Genomic DNA, 19,830 nt, shown 5'->3' on the forward strand with positions numbered 1-19,830 from the left:
CTCTTCTTACTTTGAGCCAACATATGCAAAGCAAATCCAGTTTTGCAGAGCTATTTATCAAACTGGAATCCATGTTCTAGTATTAATTTTGATAGTACCAATACATGTTTGTTTACATGCACAGAAACCCTTTTGTGTTTATTAAAGTGGTATGTGCATTTGGATTCTGTATCTACATCTGTAGGCTGTTAGTGCTAAGGTCACTGATGTTTATTTACTTGCTGCCAGTCATTCTTAGAGCCACAACTGGGATCTCTGCTGCTTCTACCATGCTCCAGGAGCTGAAGGGTAAGGGGCACCATTATTTCCACTTTTGCATGTCTTGATGCAACATGACAACGCCAGAACTCCTAAGGAACAGGGAATACTGCTGCTCAGTAAGGAAGACCGTACTTTCACCATCCAACATCTCAAAAAACCTGTACAGCACCTAACAATACAGGAAGTTTCCCTTGACTAAACCTTCTAAATCTTACTTTTGGTAAAGGCTCTAACATTCCTGTCAGGCACCAAATGCGCATTTACCCCGCATTTCCCCAGCAAACTTGCATCACTCACACCATAACACTCCCCCTCCACCTCACAACCACCCCGTTAAGGCGAGCACCGCCCCCGCCCCTCCGCAAACAGCCCAGGCCCGGCCCTCAAGGTCAAGTTCTAGAACTTTCCCCCGCTCCACCCACTCGCCCGCGGCCAGCCGCCAGCACCCGCCTCCCTTTCAGGGTGACGAAGGCGGAACCTGCGCGGGCAAACCCCGCCGCCACCGCACAGCCCCGGGACGTCACCGCGCCGCCATTTTGCACCGCCAGCCGCCCCCAGGGCCGGGGGAGCGGGAGGGGGCGGCGACCGGGCCCGCCTGAGGGGAGCTGGTCGGGGGGAGGGGAAATGACCCCCGTCACGTGACAGTGGCGCGTCCTGCAGCGCGGGAGGGGGAGGCCGCATGACCCGCTCTGCGGCGTGGCCCCAGGCACAGGCGCCCCCTCCCACCGTTTCCATGACGACCAGTCCTTCCACCGCCCGCGACGGCAGCGCTGCGCGGGGAAACCCCGCCCCTTCCGCGCAGCCTGCCCAATCAGCGCGGAGGACGCCGAGGGGGGCTGTTTAAATTCCCCGGGGGGCCGCGTCCGCCGTCCGTTGGTGCGTGAGGCACCGCGCCATGGGCAGCGCTGAGGAGAGAGGTAGGGGCGGCCGCCGCCGTCGTGAGCGGCTGGGCCGTGAAGTGGTCGCCCGTCCCTGGGCCCCTCTCCCCAGGCTTGCCGTGCCCTGCTCGGCGCTGCGGCTGGGCTATGGCGTGTCCCTGCCACCCCGCGGGGCCTTGCGGCGGGGTGGGTGCCAGCCCCAGAGGAGCAGCGAGCCCTCTGCCCCGCAGGGGTGGGGAGACAGGGTGCAGCTGCCTTTTCTTCCCTCTCCACCTTACCACCCGCATGCTGTTCGTATTGCTAACACAGCTCACTTTATCCAGGCGTGCTTTTCCTTAAAGCTTTTTTTCTTGTGTTGTGGCTTAAGCTCTTTATGTTACCCTCCCCCCTCCGGTGACACTTCTAAACTGATAAAGCTGGAGGGTAGCAGGACACTGACACTGGGTGCCCCATCCCTGGCAGTGTCCCAGGCCAGGCTGGAGGGGGCTTGGAGCCACCTGGGCTACTGGGAGGTGTCCCTGTCGCAGGGGGGGCTGGAACCAGGTCATCTATAAAATCCCCTCCAACCCAAACCATTCTATATTTAGTTGAAGTTTTCTAAGGCATATCAGCCTGAAATGAAACGTAGGCGATGCTACTTAAACCTTTCATACATCTTGAAATTATTAAAGTATTAAGCAATTTCTGGAACTCAGTGAAAAGTGATGGAAAAGTAATACTCCCTGCACACAGAAGAGGAAAAAAGTGTACAAATTGGTTTCTGCAATAATGTTTGTATATTTTTTCCTTCCAAAGATGACTTATCCCTTCTCTAGTAATTTAAAATTGTTGATAATACTTGTTAAAATACTGTTCTGTTTGCAAAAGCAACATGTAGTGGGAAAATCCAACCTGAAGAGATCTCAGACTAACAGATGACATCTGTTCTTCCGAGCTGATATTTGAATTGGGTGACAGGGAGGGCTGTAAAGCATCCATGTACTTCAAAGCACTTTGAATGCAGGACTCAAGGTTTTGGAAAAATCGGGCTCTTTATGCACACACATCTCATTGTGCTTAACATAGCATGAAGTTGGTGGGACCAGCTCCATATTCCTGTAACTCCAAAACAGCAAACTAATAAAACTAGCCCTTGAATTTAGCTGCCATGAAGAATACATTCATTAGCAGTGTTGACACTGCCTAAGAGTATTAGAGAAGCTAGGCTTGTGAAAAACTCATGTTTTTCAAAAAAGTATATGTCGCTTCTGATTCTTCATAAAAGATGTATGAAAGCTTTAAGTCCTTCAAGGTTTGGAATTCCTGGCTGTGCAGCCAGACCAAAATTTGCCTTTAATTATGTGGAAGAAAAAAAAGGAGTCTCTCTAGCCTATGGTACTTAGTACCCTTCAGCTCTCAAATCCAGTTGTGCTAGGACTGTGTTCTTGAATAAGATCATGGCTGTATCATCCCTTACTCTGTGTTTCCATCTGAAAGGAGGTTGTAGTGAGGTGTCAGTCTCTCTTCCCAAGTAACAAGTGATGGGATGAGAGGAAATGGCCTCAAGTTGCACCAGGGGAGGCTTAGATTGGGTATGAGGAAAAATTTCTTCACTGGAAGGGTGGAGTCACTGCCCCTGGGGGTATTTAAAAGATGTGTAGATGTGGTGCTTATGGACATGGTTTAGTGGGACTTGGCAGTGTTATGTTTATGGTTGGACTCAATGATCTTAAAGGTCTTTTCCAACCTAAACAATTCTGTGATTCTACCTGAAGTAAAGGGCATGGAGCAGAAATCATACATGTTCAGTGTTTTGGATGATTGGGGTAGCATGACTGGGATTGATCACCGATGGAGGAGTCAAAGACACTTGAACGGATTCCATCTTTCACTGTAACTAACCCTGTCTTTATTTCTGTGTCTCTCAGTTCTGACATTAATATGGTTTACTTCTTAATAGATTGGATTGATGTTGCCAATGATCTTTTAAGGAGTTGCCACATAAACCAGCACATAAAGCATCTCTCAGAATGTGGTGCCGATGTGTTTGTTCGTCTTTATGAGTCGATCTTAGGAGAAAAAGTACCAGGTGGGAACGATAACTTCTAAACATGTTTTTTGTTGGTTGGTTTTTGCATATTTTTTAATGAACAAACTAAATTTACAAAACTTATTACAGATGTAAGGTTTTAAAAGTATTTGTGTCCTTCCAAAGACAAACACAAAAGACTGTCATTCTTTAAAAAGATTCAAGTAGTATTGGCTGTTGTTTTTTTGACTGGTATGCATGGCAGCTATGAGGGGCGTTCACTAGTACAGCTACAGCAAAAAGTTTGTTATTGTAAATTAGGCCTTGAATGCCATCCATAGGCACGATACCTTTTAAGGGTGTGAATTGACTCATCTATCTTAAAAAAGTGTTAATAGTGAATCATGTTCTTATAAAATGCTTAATACTTAAAGTCTGCTGAGAGCTAAACTGTGATTTAACTCTGGTTTAATCCAACTCCATGTGACTTCAGTGACAATAATTAAGCAAGGGCTATACGATTATTTGTTTGCTTTGTGGTGAACTATTGCATGTGGGAAGTGTCAAGACTCCTACTTGCAGAATATTTTAATAGTGCTGAGCTATTGGAGGTAGAAGTCCTGTTAAATATAAGCCCAGAACTAAAAATAATGTTACTCCCAATTAAGTAGAATAAGTTGCAGTCCAGCTAATCTCTGACAGGGAAAGAAGAGACCTTAATACAAAGGTTCAATTCCAATTTGACAATCTGAACTAGATGTGTGCGCTGGGAGTGAAGGAGGAAAAATACTTAGTAGTCTCTATTCTTGAATAGAATACTTCAGCTGATAAAATCCTCACATCTTCCAGGGGGTGTTCTATGTTTGTATTCAGTACTTATAAAAGATTTCATATGACCATATAATATTGGGGCTTTTCACCAAGTACACAAGGTATTGAAAAAAAAGCTAACTTGTAAATGAAGGTTAAAGTAGTTAAAGCATATGCAATAAGCTACCCATTTAGGTAGCCTAAAGTCTGTTATTTATTTTGAATAGATTTCATAGCTGCTCCTAGAAGCCAAGAGGATGATGCCCATAACGTACAAGCAGTAATAGATTCCCTGGCACTGGACTATTTGCAGGTCAGCTTGTCGCACATCACTGGTAAGTACTCATTTTAATGTAGAAAAAACACCAGCTGAATATCTGTGTGCTTTAATTTGAACATTTTATAAGAACCACATGTTATAAAGCATACTTTTGTACTTACATGAAAGGTTTTTCCCTGTAGCGAATGTCATCAAAACACTGAACCCTTGCCTTGGTCATCAGGTTATTAAATTTAAACAGCATGCAGAGAATAAATAAGAGCCATCTTGTACAACATAGACCTGTAAGAAATGTTAAAGTTAACAATCAATCATACTTCACTCATCTGCTAAAGCGTTACCTGAAATCTGTTACTGGCTCAGTGTTTTTCTGTATACAGTTAAAGCTTGGAGACTGCGTTTTAAAACATGAGCCTTTAATTTCAAACTTGTTACTGAATTTTAAAAAGTTTGTGAGTAAAGACTTGAACCATGTGCTGACTATCCTTTGTACACAGATAATATGAGTACTCGTATGTAAGGTCTCACATAACAGAGACTGCAAAGAATGAAAACTGCTGGCTTGATATGGAGTAGCCCTTTCTAATACCTGTACAGTATGGCTGGTGTCTGTAATCCTGCCTGCCAGTCCATCAACTTGGTTCATGCTGTAGCTGGTATGTATAAGAAAATATTAAATACCAATTATCCCAGAACACAGCCCTGTTCTGTGGGGTTTTTTTCGTGTGGAAGCAGGTACAGCATCAATAAACTTAGTAGAACTGAAAATATGCAACTTTAGGAAACCTTTAAGATGCCTTAAGCTTATGTATGTAACCATAGAGTGACCAGTTGTCTTCTGAGCTGACACCTTCACAAGAATTTCCAAGCAGTCTTCTCCAGGAAACTTGTGCTTTTGAAAATTTATCTTCTGTGACGTACTAGTTATTAATATGTGGCAGTACCTTCTCTTAAGGTGAGAACATTGTGAAAGGAGAAAGGGAATCTATCAGAAACCTCCTCGAAATATTTGATGGTTTGTTAGAGTATCTTACAGAAGAAGTCAGTGAATCTTCTTCTCAGAATGGAGGTGAGTAGACAGACGCCCTGGTTTAAGATACTATGTTCTGCTACTGCTCTGTTATGGACAGCTTGGTTTTTCTGTTTGTCTGCTATCAAGTTAGCTTGCTGAGGGCTTAGGTTCTCGTGACCATTGTTCTTGGTATTCATGGATGGAAAACGGCTTCCACAATAGATAAAAATTGTTTCTTTGCTGTTCTCCTCAGTAACAGCTACAGGGAATGACATCCATCGAAGATGTAGGCTTCGTGAAACCTTGTTTTGAGATACCTGAGCTGTTTCCAATGTAGCAAAGATTATTTGGTGTATTTGCCTTGTTTATAACCTTGACAATGCAGAGGAGAAAGACTGAAACTGACTATGGGGGGAGGAAATTTCAGTAGCCAAACTGATTACATTCCTTACTTTCATAAACAATAATGATACAATAGACAGATAATGTTCTCCAGTTCTTGCCTTTTAACAAGTTTTGGGGAAAATAAGTTTTCTGCTTCATTCTTGTGACAGAAACTTACTCCAGACAATTCATCCTCTCTTGGTATGTTGCTTTTCAACTTGTAAGTCAAATGATTCATGGTTAGGATTCAGGGAGGGAAACACTGACTTTAATTGGAACAAGGAGCAGACATCCCTTTTACTTATTAGGACACAAACAGGGGGATGACTTAAGCTTTCCTGTGAAGCGGGTCTTGGGAGCAGATCCATAGCAGGGGCTATTTTGAAGAGAATGCTAAACAGGGGAAGAGAAGCTGCTCAGCCCTCCAGAGGCATCATCATTACTGCAGACTGAGTACTGATCTTCCTGTCTTAAAGCTGGCAAGAACTGTCATTGCCAGCTGTTGTACCCTGTGAGTAAAGGAGAGAGCAGCTGGTGGCTGAGACAATTGCCTCATGTCACGGTGAATGACAGAAGGAGAATAGTAGCAATTTTCACTGCCTGTACTGGTATTAGTGGCTCCAATTCTTTAGTTGTAAATACAGAATTTAATTCTTTTTGAAGAAGAATGGGTTATTTAGAATTGAAATGATAGGGTATATCATAGTTTTATCACTTGGCAAAACTTACTGTAACAGTTGCCCCCCACATCCCCCCCTGCTGAAGCGGGGCATTACATGTCACCGTTTTAGATATCATCATTGTTTTATTATGCTTACACTGTTTTGATGATAGTGGCAATAATACCTGTTAGTTAATAGGTAGAAGTAATTTTCCTGAAAATAACTGCCTCTTGATTACTGACAGATGAGGCAAATGTGCTGTCCAATAATGAAATTCAAATTGCATCTCAAGAGCAGCCAGAAAGCAACACTGATCAACTTATACAACCCTCAATATTCTCATCAGTTGAAGGGTAAGAACAATTCTGAACATTTGCATTGATATAGTGATTGACTATCTTTACTATCTTTTCTATATTTTTGTGTATCTGTAGAGAAACTGGCAGGTTTTTAATAGTATGCCAGTAGGAAACGTACTGATGACGTATGTCAAATGGAATGTGAGGTAACTTTCTCCTTTAGTTGGGCAGCGAGAGGGCTAAAATTAGATCCAGAACTTCTTTGAAGATTGCTGACAGCATTTTGTTTCCCTTAAGTTTACTTCACATGTGGAATGAAACAAGTTGAAAACTTGGTCTCAGTTTTAGATTACTGAATTTTCGTTAAACTGCATTTGGCTTAGCATCACGACTTCTGTCTTGGTTTGTTCTGTAGAAGCTGGTCCCCTCTGCCCTGCCCTGGAACAGCCAGCTGCCTGGAGCAGGCGGAGCTGCCGTTCTCCCGCAGCCCCATCTTGCGGGCCGAAGGGGCCAGGACACTTAAATATTTATTTTGTGGCTTTATGTTCCTCTTAGGTCCCAGTCAGAATTTTTTGTTCCATCTTGTGATACAGATGGATCAGAATCTACCAGTGAATTAATTAGACTTGGAGATACTGCTCATTCATTTTCCAAGAGAAAGGAAGGTGAGTTTGGGTGAAAAAAAGTTTAAGATTACTCTGTAATAACATTTCTAGGCTTTTTTGTTGTTGTTTCTTTTTTAAAGTTACTTCATTCAGGCAAATACTTGGTCTTAAACTCTTACTTTACAAAAAACCTTACACACCCCAAAAAACGCAGCCCAAATAAGCAAATGTACCTGTAGCTGATCTTGATGAAGATCTCTTCTCAAAGTATTCCAGTTTTTCTTAAAGTATTTCTTCTTGAAGTACTGCAGTTTTTCATGACTTTATTCAAAGGTTTGCCGTTCAGGTTCTAATTCAGTTCTCCCTAGGAAAGCGTTTTATTTTGGTCAGTTAGCATAAGAGAATTCTGAAGCTTTTAATGTATTTCACTTACCCCAGTGTAAAACGTCTTACTTAAGACTGTAAAAGGACTAGCAGGTTCATTCTTAAAGACTTGTTAGGAGTGTGGGCCACTTAAACGTTACGGGTGGCTCTGGAACAAGTTATGTGCATACTACTTAAATGGAGTCCATTCCTATTTCCTATAAGAATATTCTTATTCTCATCGGTGATTAGTCTTTCCAATTAGAGGCATAAATAACTATTATGAATTATGACATTTTCATTGAATAGAATTACAAGTAAGAATTTAACGGACTTATTTTGATCATAGTATGGATTGCTAACACCAAGCTATTAACATACCAGGCATGAAAGTTGTCCATCTAAAACAGTTTGTAGCAGGATGCTTTACAGTTCCTAATGTAATCTTTTTCAAACACCACTTCTAGAATTCCAGTTTCCTGAATTCTTACCAGCAGAAGAGGACAACAGGGTGCAAGAATCTAAAAACTCAGGGGCTATTGCCGCATTACCTAGACACTTTTCTGAAACTGAAAGGGACATTGTAAAGGAAAAGGAAGATGGTGAGTGTTAGTTCTGATAGCTAATCTACCTGATTTTAACAAAGGGGTGTAGGGGACTAAAGTGGTGTACAGGAGACCCTTAGGTCCTGCATGATTTGAAATAAATAAATCCTTTTCAGAAATTGGTGTCCCAGAGTATGCAGACTTCATTATCTGGGGTATTTCTGCTTAGCTAGGATTCAGCTGCAGCTAGGTTTTTTTCCTTTTGTCGTTCAGTAAGCAAAACACTAAAAGTAAAAAGGCCTTGCAGAAGATCCTAGCGTTGAAAACCATGTGCTGGAGGGAGCTTTCATCCTGTTCTTAAGGACAGTTATGGCTAGATTGTGTATTGGGTGAATCGTTCTGACAGGTGGCAGCCATCTTCGCAGACTGTCCCTGGCCTCTGCTGCTGCTTAGAATTCCTGCATATGAACAGGATTCCCCAGCACGTGTAGCTGAACTGGCTGTGCCGAAAAGAACAGCAAATCGAAAGGCTTTTACTGTGTATGCACATAGCTGCACCCGGGCGGTATGAGAGCAGTATGTACATACATACAGTCACGAAAAACTGGGTTCTCCTAGAAAAGGAGGGAGGGAGGGGCTGCAGCATGTACCTCTGTAAACTGAACAATAAGATTGTAAGGCATAAAAATGTTACAGGACTGTTCTGTGCAATCCAACAAAGACGGTGGCTAACATTTAGGTATTTAGATACTTCCCTTTAATATGTGTGGGCAATATACAAAACGAAACATTTTGCTTTCACAGATAACACTCTAAACTTCCAAGGTTTTGGTATTTATCTTTTCAGGGCCATTGGAGTCTGTTCATACTACTGAACCTCAAAAAGAGAGTTTGAGTGCCAGTGCTACAAAACTTGGGGAGCCTCTACAGCAAGCTATTCCTCTGCTACCACCATTTCAGCCTTTGGAAGGCAGACCTTATTATCCTGGATGGAGAAATTATCACCGTTCAGACAGTGAGTCAGCAGCTTCGGCGAACAGTCAAGAAGGGAAAACACCTACTGTGAGCAAAAACCTATCCTTTGATTTTTATTTTAATTTTTTTTTTTTTTTTCCCCCAGTAATCAATACTGCTTTCCCTTTACAACCTTCTAGAGTATACTTACAGAATGGTGTAAATGGTCTCTGAAGAACACTTCGGAATGTGTCAGATTTCACAGTTCAAAGAATTTAGGACTGTGGATTCACTTTTCACTGAGTCCAGAGAGGATGTAAATTTGAAGGGTGTGTTTATCTTATACACATATACATACACATCTCCATAATCAATGTAACTGCACAGTTTACAGTATTGTAAATAAAATAATTATAGTGTATTTATCTATAAAATCAGCACCGATTTCCATATGCAGACAAACCTAACATGTGACCTTTCTTTCAACACTCTCCTGTGAATTTATAGAAAACGTGTTGCTTTTTATTTCAGCTTGAAAAGTCAGTTAAAGAAAGAACTGAAGATGTTTCTGGTAGTCTTCCTCTATCAAGGAAGATCCTTGGTGAGAGAATTTCGCTTACTATAGGGTAGCTCTTGAGTCAAATGTTGCATTTATTTTTATTGGCACTGCTAGAAACATGGTTTTGAAACTACTAGTGCATTTTTTAAGCCACAAGATCGTATTTCTATCTCCGTTTTATAGAGAAACAAAAATAGGTTACTTGTAAGCTGTTTACTGTGCTGGAAAAAAATAATCTGTGTCCCCAGTTCAACTCTGTTAGTTAATCCCGTTAAGATGGGCCTGTACTACTGAAGTATCTTCTATCAGGTAACTCCCATGGCTGAACTTATTCTGAGCAGAGAAAGATGGTCCAAACAAGCCAGTTTCAACTCTAGGAATAAGCCCTTAACTGCTGTTGTAGAAAAGGTTTAGAAGCGTTTTCAGTACTAATTTTCTGTTGCCTGGGAAACACTGCTTACCTTTCTAGTTTCCATAGCACTCCCATACACTGAACATTGAAAACTTGAAAAATTACCAAAACAAATGTCACAACTGTGTAACCACAGTTGCTTTGTCATCCTGTTCTCTTCAAATTTGGATCCAGAGGCCGCAGATCACACTTTTTTTTTTTTTTTTAACTTGTTCCCTGCAGTAGCAGGTGCAGTGCAGCCTGTGCCATCACCTAACACTTACCCGTTTGCTTCTGCGGTGGGAGATGAGGTGGTATCAAATGCTGCTGAGGACAGTGTGGCAAAGGTACATGTTGCATCTTTACCTTATTTGTGGACGTTCAGTCAATATTTTTGGATTTCTGCTTAATTTTCGTGATACCTTGTGGCACTTCTGGGCTTTTTCTAACCTGCTTTTGGCTTGCTTTCTTCAATATACAATCAGTGCTGCAACGTTGTTACAAACTTTACATAGTCGGTGTCTAAGTCACATCAGTTCTTTTGGGAGGTGTTTGCTTCAAGATGTGTAAGGCCAGTACCTATAGAGTTCCGATTTATCACAACCAACCAGTTATTAGTTATCTTGGTTTTAATCAAAGGTGTATAAAACACAAAAGTGCAGTCTTGTCCTTTCTCCGAGGTGTAACAGAATTCTAAATTAGTAAGAACTTTGGTTTTCTGGGGTTGTTCAGACTCCAGTAAAAATCAGATTTCGCTGCCTTCCTAAACATCACTGAACTGCCTGGCTATATTATTTCATTTTATTTCCTTGCATTGTCCTTTGCTTTTCAAAAACTGAATAATGCAAAACCCACAAATTGATCAGCAGATGCCATTCTGTGCTTGTAGAAATGTATCTGTATAGGAAGTTTCTTGCTCTAGAAAACTTTTTTGCCTTCTGCAACCACAAGAGGTACTCACAGACTTCATTTGTTCCAGTAGTTTCAACAGCCTTTCTGCCCTCTCTGTTTAAAACATTGTCTCTGTTTAAAACTCATTTTTCCATTGGTGTATTTGCAAGTATATGCATGGCAACCCAGATTACTCCAGTTCAAACAGGTAAGTTAGCGGGCAGCACTAAATCAGTGTAACTAAATGGCACAAAGAGATACTTTTTTTTTTTTTTTCTTTTAGCTTGCTGTGAATTGTAGCTTAGTCTATACTCCGTGAGGTTTAGCTTATTCTCAGTACTAAGCATTAGTCCCAGGCTAAAGAGGTAGTACGTAGGGATACTCCATATAACTAGACCCTGTTCTTCTGCTTCAGTGGTTTAGCTATGATTCTTGATCTTCTGTATTTTTGATAATCTATTTCTTTAAACATCTCATTCTCTACAGCACACCACCTTCAGTAAAGGACCTGGAAATATGACTGTTTATATATAAATAAAATCATATAGTTTGAGATGGTTCTCCTATAAAATCTGTTGTAGGATATCTCTACTCACGTGATCTATAGTATTTCTGAACTTTACTGTGAAGATCTTAATATAATCTAATTTACTCCTAATTGTTTTCCAAGGTTCCTCAGGTATATGAGACTTCTACATCTGCTTCTTCTTTGCATCAAAAATTCTCACGAAGTGCTGAACAAGTAACACAAACTCCAAGACCTGAATCTAGATATCTTCCTGGAAAGAAAAGGCAAGTTCAGGGTTTTTGGTACTGAGCCAAGCTAGCACTTTCATATACATGGCCCCCAGCTCCCCCTTTTAAAATAAGATCTCTTCCTCCTTGGGCTGCATGAGAGTGAAAGAATAATTTTACAGAAAGATTTCCTGTTTCTCCTGACATACATGCTTTTTCTTAAATATAGTTATAGACGTTTACACATTCAGCTTCCATTTAATTCTATAAAAATGTGCTCACACAAGAAGTGAATTGGAATTGTACAAGGTAATGCTTATTTTCCAGGTTTTAGAATAGAAATTAAATATGTGTGTGTTCTGTTTTAGCAGATACGAAAATTCTACTATGGATTCACTTGAAGAGTCTCTTTCCCACAGAAGAACAAAGGAAAAGCTATCCGAGCAAGAGCTTCATCAAGTGTCAGAAAAACTCTCTCACAGGTTAAACGAACTAGATTTGGTAAGTGAAATCTATTCATCGTTGTATTTGAACAATCTAGTCTTAGTAATGATAGTGGAGAGAACACAAATATAAATTTGATGTTGATGAAAAAGAAATCTGCAACTAACACCTGACTTTAGACAGTTCTAAATTTTGAACTAGTGAACCTGACACAACCCCCTCATCCAACAGATGCTAAAGCAAGCTTTGGGTGGGCACACCAGAGAAGAGGACTTGACAAATGAAGACAACCTGTCTCAGCACAGCGACAGTGTCATGGATTATCGCCAAAGGAAAGCTGAACGAGGTAACAATTCGTATGCCAGTTCAGTATTAGGATGGAAAGGAATACATATAAAAAACAACTTCTCATGTAAAGCTGACAGTAACTCACTGTAAGTGGTTCAGTGTAAGTTTTGTATTGTTAGTTCACTTTTATCTTGGTTTAGATCCAAACCTGAGCAACAGTAGCAGAATTGCAGTTAAGTTCCCATTTAACGCTTAAATAGCTATGGTTAAACTTCACTAAAAATACAAGGTTCACTAAAAATACAAGGCAAACACAGCTGCGGTGGGACGTGTACAGAACGTGGGGGGAGGGCCAGAACACGCTCACTGACGGGACTGTGATTCTGGAATCGGAGCCTATTCACAATACACTGCAGGTTCTGCTTGTGCGCAGCGTAGCATGTATACGTGTGTTGGTGGCAATATGATTAAATAACCACCCTATATGTACACCAGGCTATAAAACTGTCCTATAGCTTGATCTAATCCACATCATTATATTGCAAGACGGAGCTGTGTGTGACCCGGTGTATAGACAGTCTCTCATCTTGAGCTACTTTCAGTTGTATTTGTTGCTTTTTTCTTTCCCATCTTTAATATCTCCTTGCTGTTATACGAGGCCCAACATTTGTGATTCAGGCCAGGGATAGTTCTAAAGGCAAAGGCTTTTCACGTTTTATCACTTAATTTGTGCTAAACTTGCTGACTCTTATGCCTTGGGAAGGTTTGACTCTATAGGTTTTGCAGGGGGTGTATGCTTTTTTTCCCTTACGTTTGGCTGGAGGATTTGTTTCTTTCAAGTTAGATACTCAGTGAATCGCCTTTCCTTACAGACACATCACGTCTAAGGTACCCCAGCAGGCCACGATCCCTTTCTCCATCCTCCCCCTCATCTCAGCATCAACTGTCTTTAGAGTTGGAAGATAAACTTCGTAGTAACAGAACAGGCCAAATAAAGAAAATACACAGCCAGCTGCAAAAAGAAAGGGATGAAAGAACAAGAAAAACAAAGGTAATTTCTAGGTTAGAGACCTCTTGGTCATTCTTACTAACAGCATTAAAACTAAAGGCTCTTACTTACTGTGGGCATCTGGCCTACTCTAATAGTGGTGTACTGTTGTATCTGTAGAATGCTGAGGAAAAGACTTAACTCCCAAATTTCACAAAAAGGAGAGTTCAAAGTGGAAGAAGCTACTTTGACCCACACACCAAACAAGTTAATGAGGTGGTTGTACAGGCTGATTATTTTCTCTGAAAAGTCCTCTTACTTTTATTTTCTAGATGGTCACTAAAGCTTATGAAGATGAACTACGAATTTATGAAGCTAGAGAGAGGCTCAGACTCGGCAAGCTCAGAGAAGTTACCAAGAAAACGGTATGATGCACCGAGGTGATTGTTGGTTGTGTTTTGACTGGTTGTTTTTTAAAATTTGTTTACATGATCTGTCCAGACACTGAGGATGTCTTTTGGGTACAAAACCTCCTTGACTTCCAATGTCATAGTTACAGCACCATGTGCTGCTTTAGCAGTGAACAGGACAGCTTTTCCTGAGATAGGTAGAACCAAGAGACAAGGAGTTTTAGAAATATCAGCACTTTTTACGTATGATGAATAATACCTGTTCTTACGGGCAACAACCACCCTACTTTTCACATGAAGTGTTAACTTCAAGACACTCAGATTTAAAGAATTAAAGCCAAGTGAGCAAGCAGATAGCTTCCAGAGACTGGCTGAAATTTCTCCTCTGACAGGCACTTCACACACGCAGCCCAACAGCTACCTTAATGAAGTTGGAACCGCCGTACACTGCAAGCAGCCTGCTTAATATTGTCATAGTCTAACTACTCTTGATAGCTGGGTTTGTGCAAGAGTGACTCTCTACTGTTATACATGTGGCAAAGGGGGTTTTGCTGTTTTTCTTACATACTACTGGAACCTAAGCTGAAAAGCTCTGTCATACCAATGTCATCACAACACAGGCTGCCCTGGACCCTTCCCCACCTCTGCAGAAGCAGTCCATAGGCTGCTGCAGTAGCGTTACATGCTACAAAAGAGCTGCCATTATGCAATAGTGAGATTTAACCTCTGTTTGAACCCTGACCTGCATTTGGTAAATTCTGGCCTTCTAGAGAATCCAATGCAATATGTCCAAATTCTCATTCTAAAGTTTCAAAGACATTTAAGTTCTGATAGCCAAACTATGTGATCTGTCAGTCTTTCCCTTCTCATACCTGTTCTCCATCTGTTTTACATCTGCTCCTAAGGAACAAGAATACAAAGAAAACATCTTTAAAGAACCTCCAAAAATGCCTCAGCCAGTGAAAGTTTATTCTAGAAAAACCACACCTCGGAATCCCAAATACAGCCAGTGGATTCCAAAACGAGGGACTGTGAAGCCAAAGAAAGCAGCTCCAAGTAAGAACTGCAAAACTATACTTGGTGGAAAACTGGCATCTTTTGAAAGCATGTGTTGAACTCCAAGAATAAAGGCATCAATCCAACATATACCAGTCAGCTGTAGCATTTTCCCCTTCTTATGACCTCTATATGTCTGGATTTTTGTTAGGGAATATAATGTTTTAAGTAAATGTAAACCACCAATGCACAATCACAACTGTGACCTATTTGCTACTTCCTTAAAATCCCTTGGACTATTTTCAAGGCTTGTTTCCATTACTGCTACTCCTGTGCTTGCTCTGCTATAGTCTGAGCTCAGTCGTTTTGGGTTTGGGTTTGGTTTTTTTCCCCCTTTTCTCTTTTTCTTTTTTTGCTTTTTCTGAGCATGTATCAGATTTAAATTTGGGTCTTTAGCTTAAGTAGGCTGGTGCTGAGCCACATACAGTTGTTGAATCTGTCAGTTGCAACCATCCTCCTCTCAGGACCCTGCCATTGTGGTGTTAATGCTGCCACTGGTTCTGCTGGGCAAGTGATGCTTCAAGAACAACCAACATACAAATCACAGGCTCAGCTCTGGTAAACGGCATGGTGCACGATTATTTAAAAGATGCTGGTATAATCCCCTGAATATCTGAACGTTGCTCAGGTACACTGCCTTATTTTTTTTCCCCAGTGTTTAAAGGGCATATACTTGGTTAACACCCATTTGCTTCACCTCCCCATCATCTTCCTTCCAGAAGGATCAAAGATGTAATGGGAGTGAGCTGGCTGCAAATCAGTTAGTTTTACACCTGTTTACTCGAGCTGGACCTGTCATTACTACTGCTGTATTAGCATTGGTTTAAGATGCTGCAACCAGTGATGGAAAGAGACAGACTAAGAAATTGTGAGTTAGGGATGGTGAGAACCATATGACGAAGGAAGGGGACACCTGTCTTAAACTAGATGTGGTGGTGGTAGGAAAACAATGCCAGAGCGATAAAAGCAATTCTTCAGCAGAAAAAATGAAAATCACCCCAAGAAAACCTTGGGATTACTTTCTGCCATACTGACAGAGCGATGTTACATCCTGCTGGGTTTATCTTGACATCATAACAAAAGCATGGTAGTTTTAGATAGTCTTCATCTAAAATATTTCATAACTTAGGTTGACGTTGTCTGGAAGAATTTACCACTAAATGTATTCTCCAGAATTTATTGCTCACATCTGTCTTTACCTTGTAGTGAAAGTAAGAGATGACGGCCTCCTATTTCAGCTACTGGAAGAGTTTCCCCACCTGCATATTTCCCACCATACAATGAATAAAATGTGGCAGCGGCAGCTCGCACATACTGAACAACTTAAGGCAGCTTCTGGCAGAACTAGATCACACCTCCAAAATGAAGTAAGCATTCTTCTTCTTACCTTCAAAGTAGCATCAGGGATAGCAGTACCTCTGACAGGACAGCTAGCAGGCATTGGCTTGTATTGTATAATAAAATAATAATGAGGTCATCTTGATTCCTCGTATGCAGCACAGGTAGGGTATGTGCACATCCAAAGCACAATATGAAAGGACAGGCGGTATCTGAGCATGGTTGGTTAAATAGGGACGTACGTATCTAGGCACGTGGGTTCAGCTTTTCATCAGCCACGCAAACATCATGTTCATTTTTTATACTCGTTTATCTAGTACTGCCTAGCATTGCTAGTCTTCTGTTAAAAAGCAGTTTGTAGTTTCAAGTGCTACTTAAAAGTTAATTATAAGATGGAAAAGTTGATTAACTTATGCATGGTAACTCTCAACATAACCAAAACATAGCGGAGGAGCAATGTTTAAAACTCCTACACACAACTGCCTGCCCTGCAGAATGGGGGAAGTCATTAGCTTTTCTTTAAACCTCCAGGTTCAACAAGCCCTGAAGAAGCACGAGCTCCTCGTTGCACTTATTAAAAAAGATCAAGACCACAACAAGAGACTGGTATGTTCTTTGAAGGATATTTGTTACATAATACAAACAGTTCATGTTGAGCCAGCTAGAACACATACTCCCTGGTCCATGAAAGTGGCTTTTTATCTTGTGACAGTTTTATGCCTTTTGAGTAGCTGTGGTCTCCAATGCCATGTCATCTGTTTGCTGTGTGGCTGCTGAGGTCATGGGAACGGAATATTATTCTTAGACTGCACTGTTGCTTCAGAAGTGCAAACAAATTCTAAGAACATGCAAGGAGAAACTTCAGGCTCCTGGTGTTGCTGGTAAAAACACCAGCTACCATGGCAATACTGACTGCTTAATTACATAGTGCTCTTGATGGCACCTCTTGCTAAATTAGTGGCGACTACAGCTTTAAACCATAGATGCAGTGTAACGCTGGGGGAGGGAGAAGGTCCTCAGTAAAGGACCCTCTTTATTTAGCGATCGTTAACAAAGCTTTGCCTGCAGCAGTGTCTATTGGAAGCTCGGTGGTCTTACAGCTACTGTTCTCCATTTAGCAAGAATTTAAGCAACGCATCTGCCGCCAGAAATGGGCTCAGAGTAAAGTGAGAGAGAAACGCCAGCAAGTTGCTCGAGCCAGGAAATACTATGAAGATTACCGGGTTCAGTTGCGTGCCAAGATGATGCGGGCTAGGACACGGGAAGAAAGGGTAAATACAAAACGTCTTGCTCTGCAAGTACGGAATTCTTTCTTGTGTGGACCCCAGCGCTGAGGACCCACAGCTGGGTAGTTCAAATAGTGGTACAAGCAGACAGAGAGCAAGTTAAGTGGACCGAGCATAGGAGCCAGGATGAACTGGCTGGTCAGTCAAAGCCACAGAGGAAAAGGTTCCTTCTTTGGAAACACTGCTACGGTTTAGGGCAAACGACTGTAAAACAAGAAAGGATGCTTTATTGGGTTAAGGGAAGAAGAGAAAGGGTGAATTATCAGTATGGAAAAACAGGGCTGGTAACATGAGAAATTGGGGAAATGAGTTTTCAGAAACAGTAGGATTAAGAACTTGTTCCTATAGTTACTATCCAAAGAAAACAATCGAGATCTTCAGTTAAGGAAACTTGATCAAAAAGAGAGCTTTGTTACTCAGTTGTATTTGTTAAACAAAGTGGACTTTTCGACAGATATGATCTCCAATTAGGGCTGGACATCAGAGCTAAGACAAGCAAGTAGAGTTATTACACTTTGCAAGAGCAGATACACAATTCTCACCTTTTAAAATAAAAGCCTGCAGTTCAGTGCATAATCCACTACTAGTGATTTGAGAACTGTTTGCCTTAAGCTGCACTGTAGCTGGTAACGCGTTCTTTTGTATAAATGGAAAGCCTGAGCACAGGCTGGATTTCCTCCTGCTGGAAATGAAGGTCCTGAAGTTAAGACAGCAGAAGGCAGGGTGGGCTGTACATCACAGTGCGTGTTCAAAGACCCCGGCTTGCATTGTCAGCTTGTCTGAAGTGATTTAAAAAATGTAATATACATTTGTTGTTGTTCTAGCCCCCTTTTTAGTCATATGACTAAACTGACATAATAAATCCTTGATCAGAATTTCTGCTCGATGAGTAACACAAATAGAGCTCGGCTGCATCCGTGCCACCATCACTAGATAGATAACGGTGTGGTTTTGGCATGGGCAAGGACCTATCTTCATGTGATCACCGTTCTGTCAGGAAATGGAACAGCTGAGAAACGTAAATGTACACTTGAAAGTTTCAGGGTTTGTTTTTTTTTAATTGCTGGCAGATATTTAAAAACTTATTTGAAGAAGGCTTAGAAATCCAGAAGCAAAGACTGATGGACCTGAGATCATACGCTCAAGAGAAGCGTGCTGAGCAAAGGAGAGAGCATCAAAATGAACTGGAGTCTATGGAGAACTATTACAAAGATCAGGTAAAGTTTAATCTGCATCAAAGGCAGCCAGCATTTTTCACACTAGAAATCTTCCCTTTCTGTAACTGGTTCCACTCAAACCTGTGTTGTGCTTAGTTTTCCATGCTAGCAGAAGCTTTATCTCAGGAACGCCAAGAAATCCAAACCAGAGAGAAAGCACAAGCACAAGTAAGGATTTTTAATTTTGTATCTATGCCTTTTGTTTTTACATGCTGTAGTTAACATCTCTATTTTCTTCAGATGCTGCAGAAAACAAAAAGAGAACTGAGATCAAGGATGGAAAAGGAAATACAGCAACTGCAAGCAGCAATAATGCAAAGTGATGACGACACCTTTTTTCAAGAACTAGAAGCAGACAGACTGAAATCAAGACTTCAGATGGCTTCCTTTCAGTATGGCAAAAGTAGTTTCTTGTAAGACTTGAAGTGAATATCACACCAGTTCTCTCTGGTGAAGATGATGAGAATCTTTGAGAGCTGCTGTAGCAGGAAGATGATGCGGGCTGTTTTTAGCTAAAATAATTAGGGCTGTTAATTTGACGCGTCAGAGGTGTAGTTGCTGGTATCTGGGAGCTCTATAGCACTTTTATGATCACCAATAAAGTTTTTTAACTTCTTTCTACCTTCTTAGCAAGGCTGCGATAATGTTGAGCTCCACACAGAGGAAGCAGGGTAAAGTCGCCTTAGTGGAGGAGCTGAATGCTCAGGCCTGCGCTGGTTCTGCTGTTGCTGGAGCTGAACTGCCACACTCGTCCGTTAAAACACTGGAATGCTCAAAAAGAACAAGATCTTTAAAAGAACTTCACTGATTCGAGTTCTTATGAAAGGACAAATCAGGGAATGCCTGCAATAAACCGGTTGTGAAAATCAGTCATTTAAATAGATTAAGCAAGGGTGGGCTACTTATTCTACACAATGCTGTGTTGGCTTGTTAATGGCAGAACATATGCCGTGCTACTTCCTGTGCCACAAGTGTATTGGGAAAAGTACATGGAAGAATTTTCATAATTTCCTACTTCAAAAGCAGTAAAATCAAGCTTCTATAAGGGCTACAACCTGTGGACAGCTTTACTCGTTATTTCCAACAGGGGTATACTAATCAGTATATGTGCTGTAGGTGCTTCAGTTGCTGAGGTTCCACACAGCATTTCCAAACTACATAAACCC

At 41.2% G+C, this 19,830-nt stretch overlaps 1 protein-coding gene across 5 annotated transcripts; it reads left to right on the forward strand.

The window, feature by feature from the left end:
- Nucleotides 1–851: 851 nt before the first annotated feature.
- CEP95 (centrosomal protein 95) lies at nucleotides 852–19,285 on the forward strand. 5 transcript variants are annotated; one of them, XM_040581974.1, is made up of 22 exons: nucleotides 852–1,178; nucleotides 3,079–3,207; nucleotides 4,185–4,292; nucleotides 5,193–5,306; nucleotides 6,540–6,648; nucleotides 7,150–7,259; nucleotides 8,030–8,164; nucleotides 8,955–9,169; nucleotides 9,593–9,662; nucleotides 10,258–10,358; nucleotides 11,573–11,694; nucleotides 12,006–12,138; nucleotides 12,313–12,427; nucleotides 13,242–13,420; nucleotides 13,690–13,782; nucleotides 14,673–14,823; nucleotides 16,030–16,190; nucleotides 16,693–16,767; nucleotides 17,280–17,432; nucleotides 18,518–18,664; nucleotides 18,761–18,832; nucleotides 18,905–19,285. In XM_040581974.1, the coding sequence occupies exons 1-22, from the start codon at nucleotides 1,157–1,159 to the stop codon at nucleotides 19,079–19,081; spliced, it is 2,691 nt and encodes an 896-aa protein (XP_040437908.1). In that variant the 5' UTR covers nucleotides 852–1,156; the 3' UTR covers nucleotides 19,082–19,285. The 5 variants fall into 5 exon arrangements, with proteins under 5 accessions (XP_040437908.1, XP_040437909.1, XP_040437906.1 ...); XM_040581972.1 differs by having other exon boundaries at nucleotides 853–1,178; nucleotides 10,255–10,358; XM_040581973.1 differs by having other exon boundaries at nucleotides 856–1,178; nucleotides 10,255–10,358; nucleotides 12,009–12,138.
- The last annotated feature ends 545 nt before the right edge of the window (nucleotides 19,286–19,830 follow it).

This window comes from Falco naumanni, chromosome 1 (assembly GCF_017639655.2).
Source record: "Falco naumanni isolate bFalNau1 chromosome 1, bFalNau1.pat, whole genome shotgun sequence".
NCBI classification, from domain to species: domain Eukaryota; kingdom Metazoa; phylum Chordata; class Aves; order Falconiformes; family Falconidae; genus Falco; species Falco naumanni.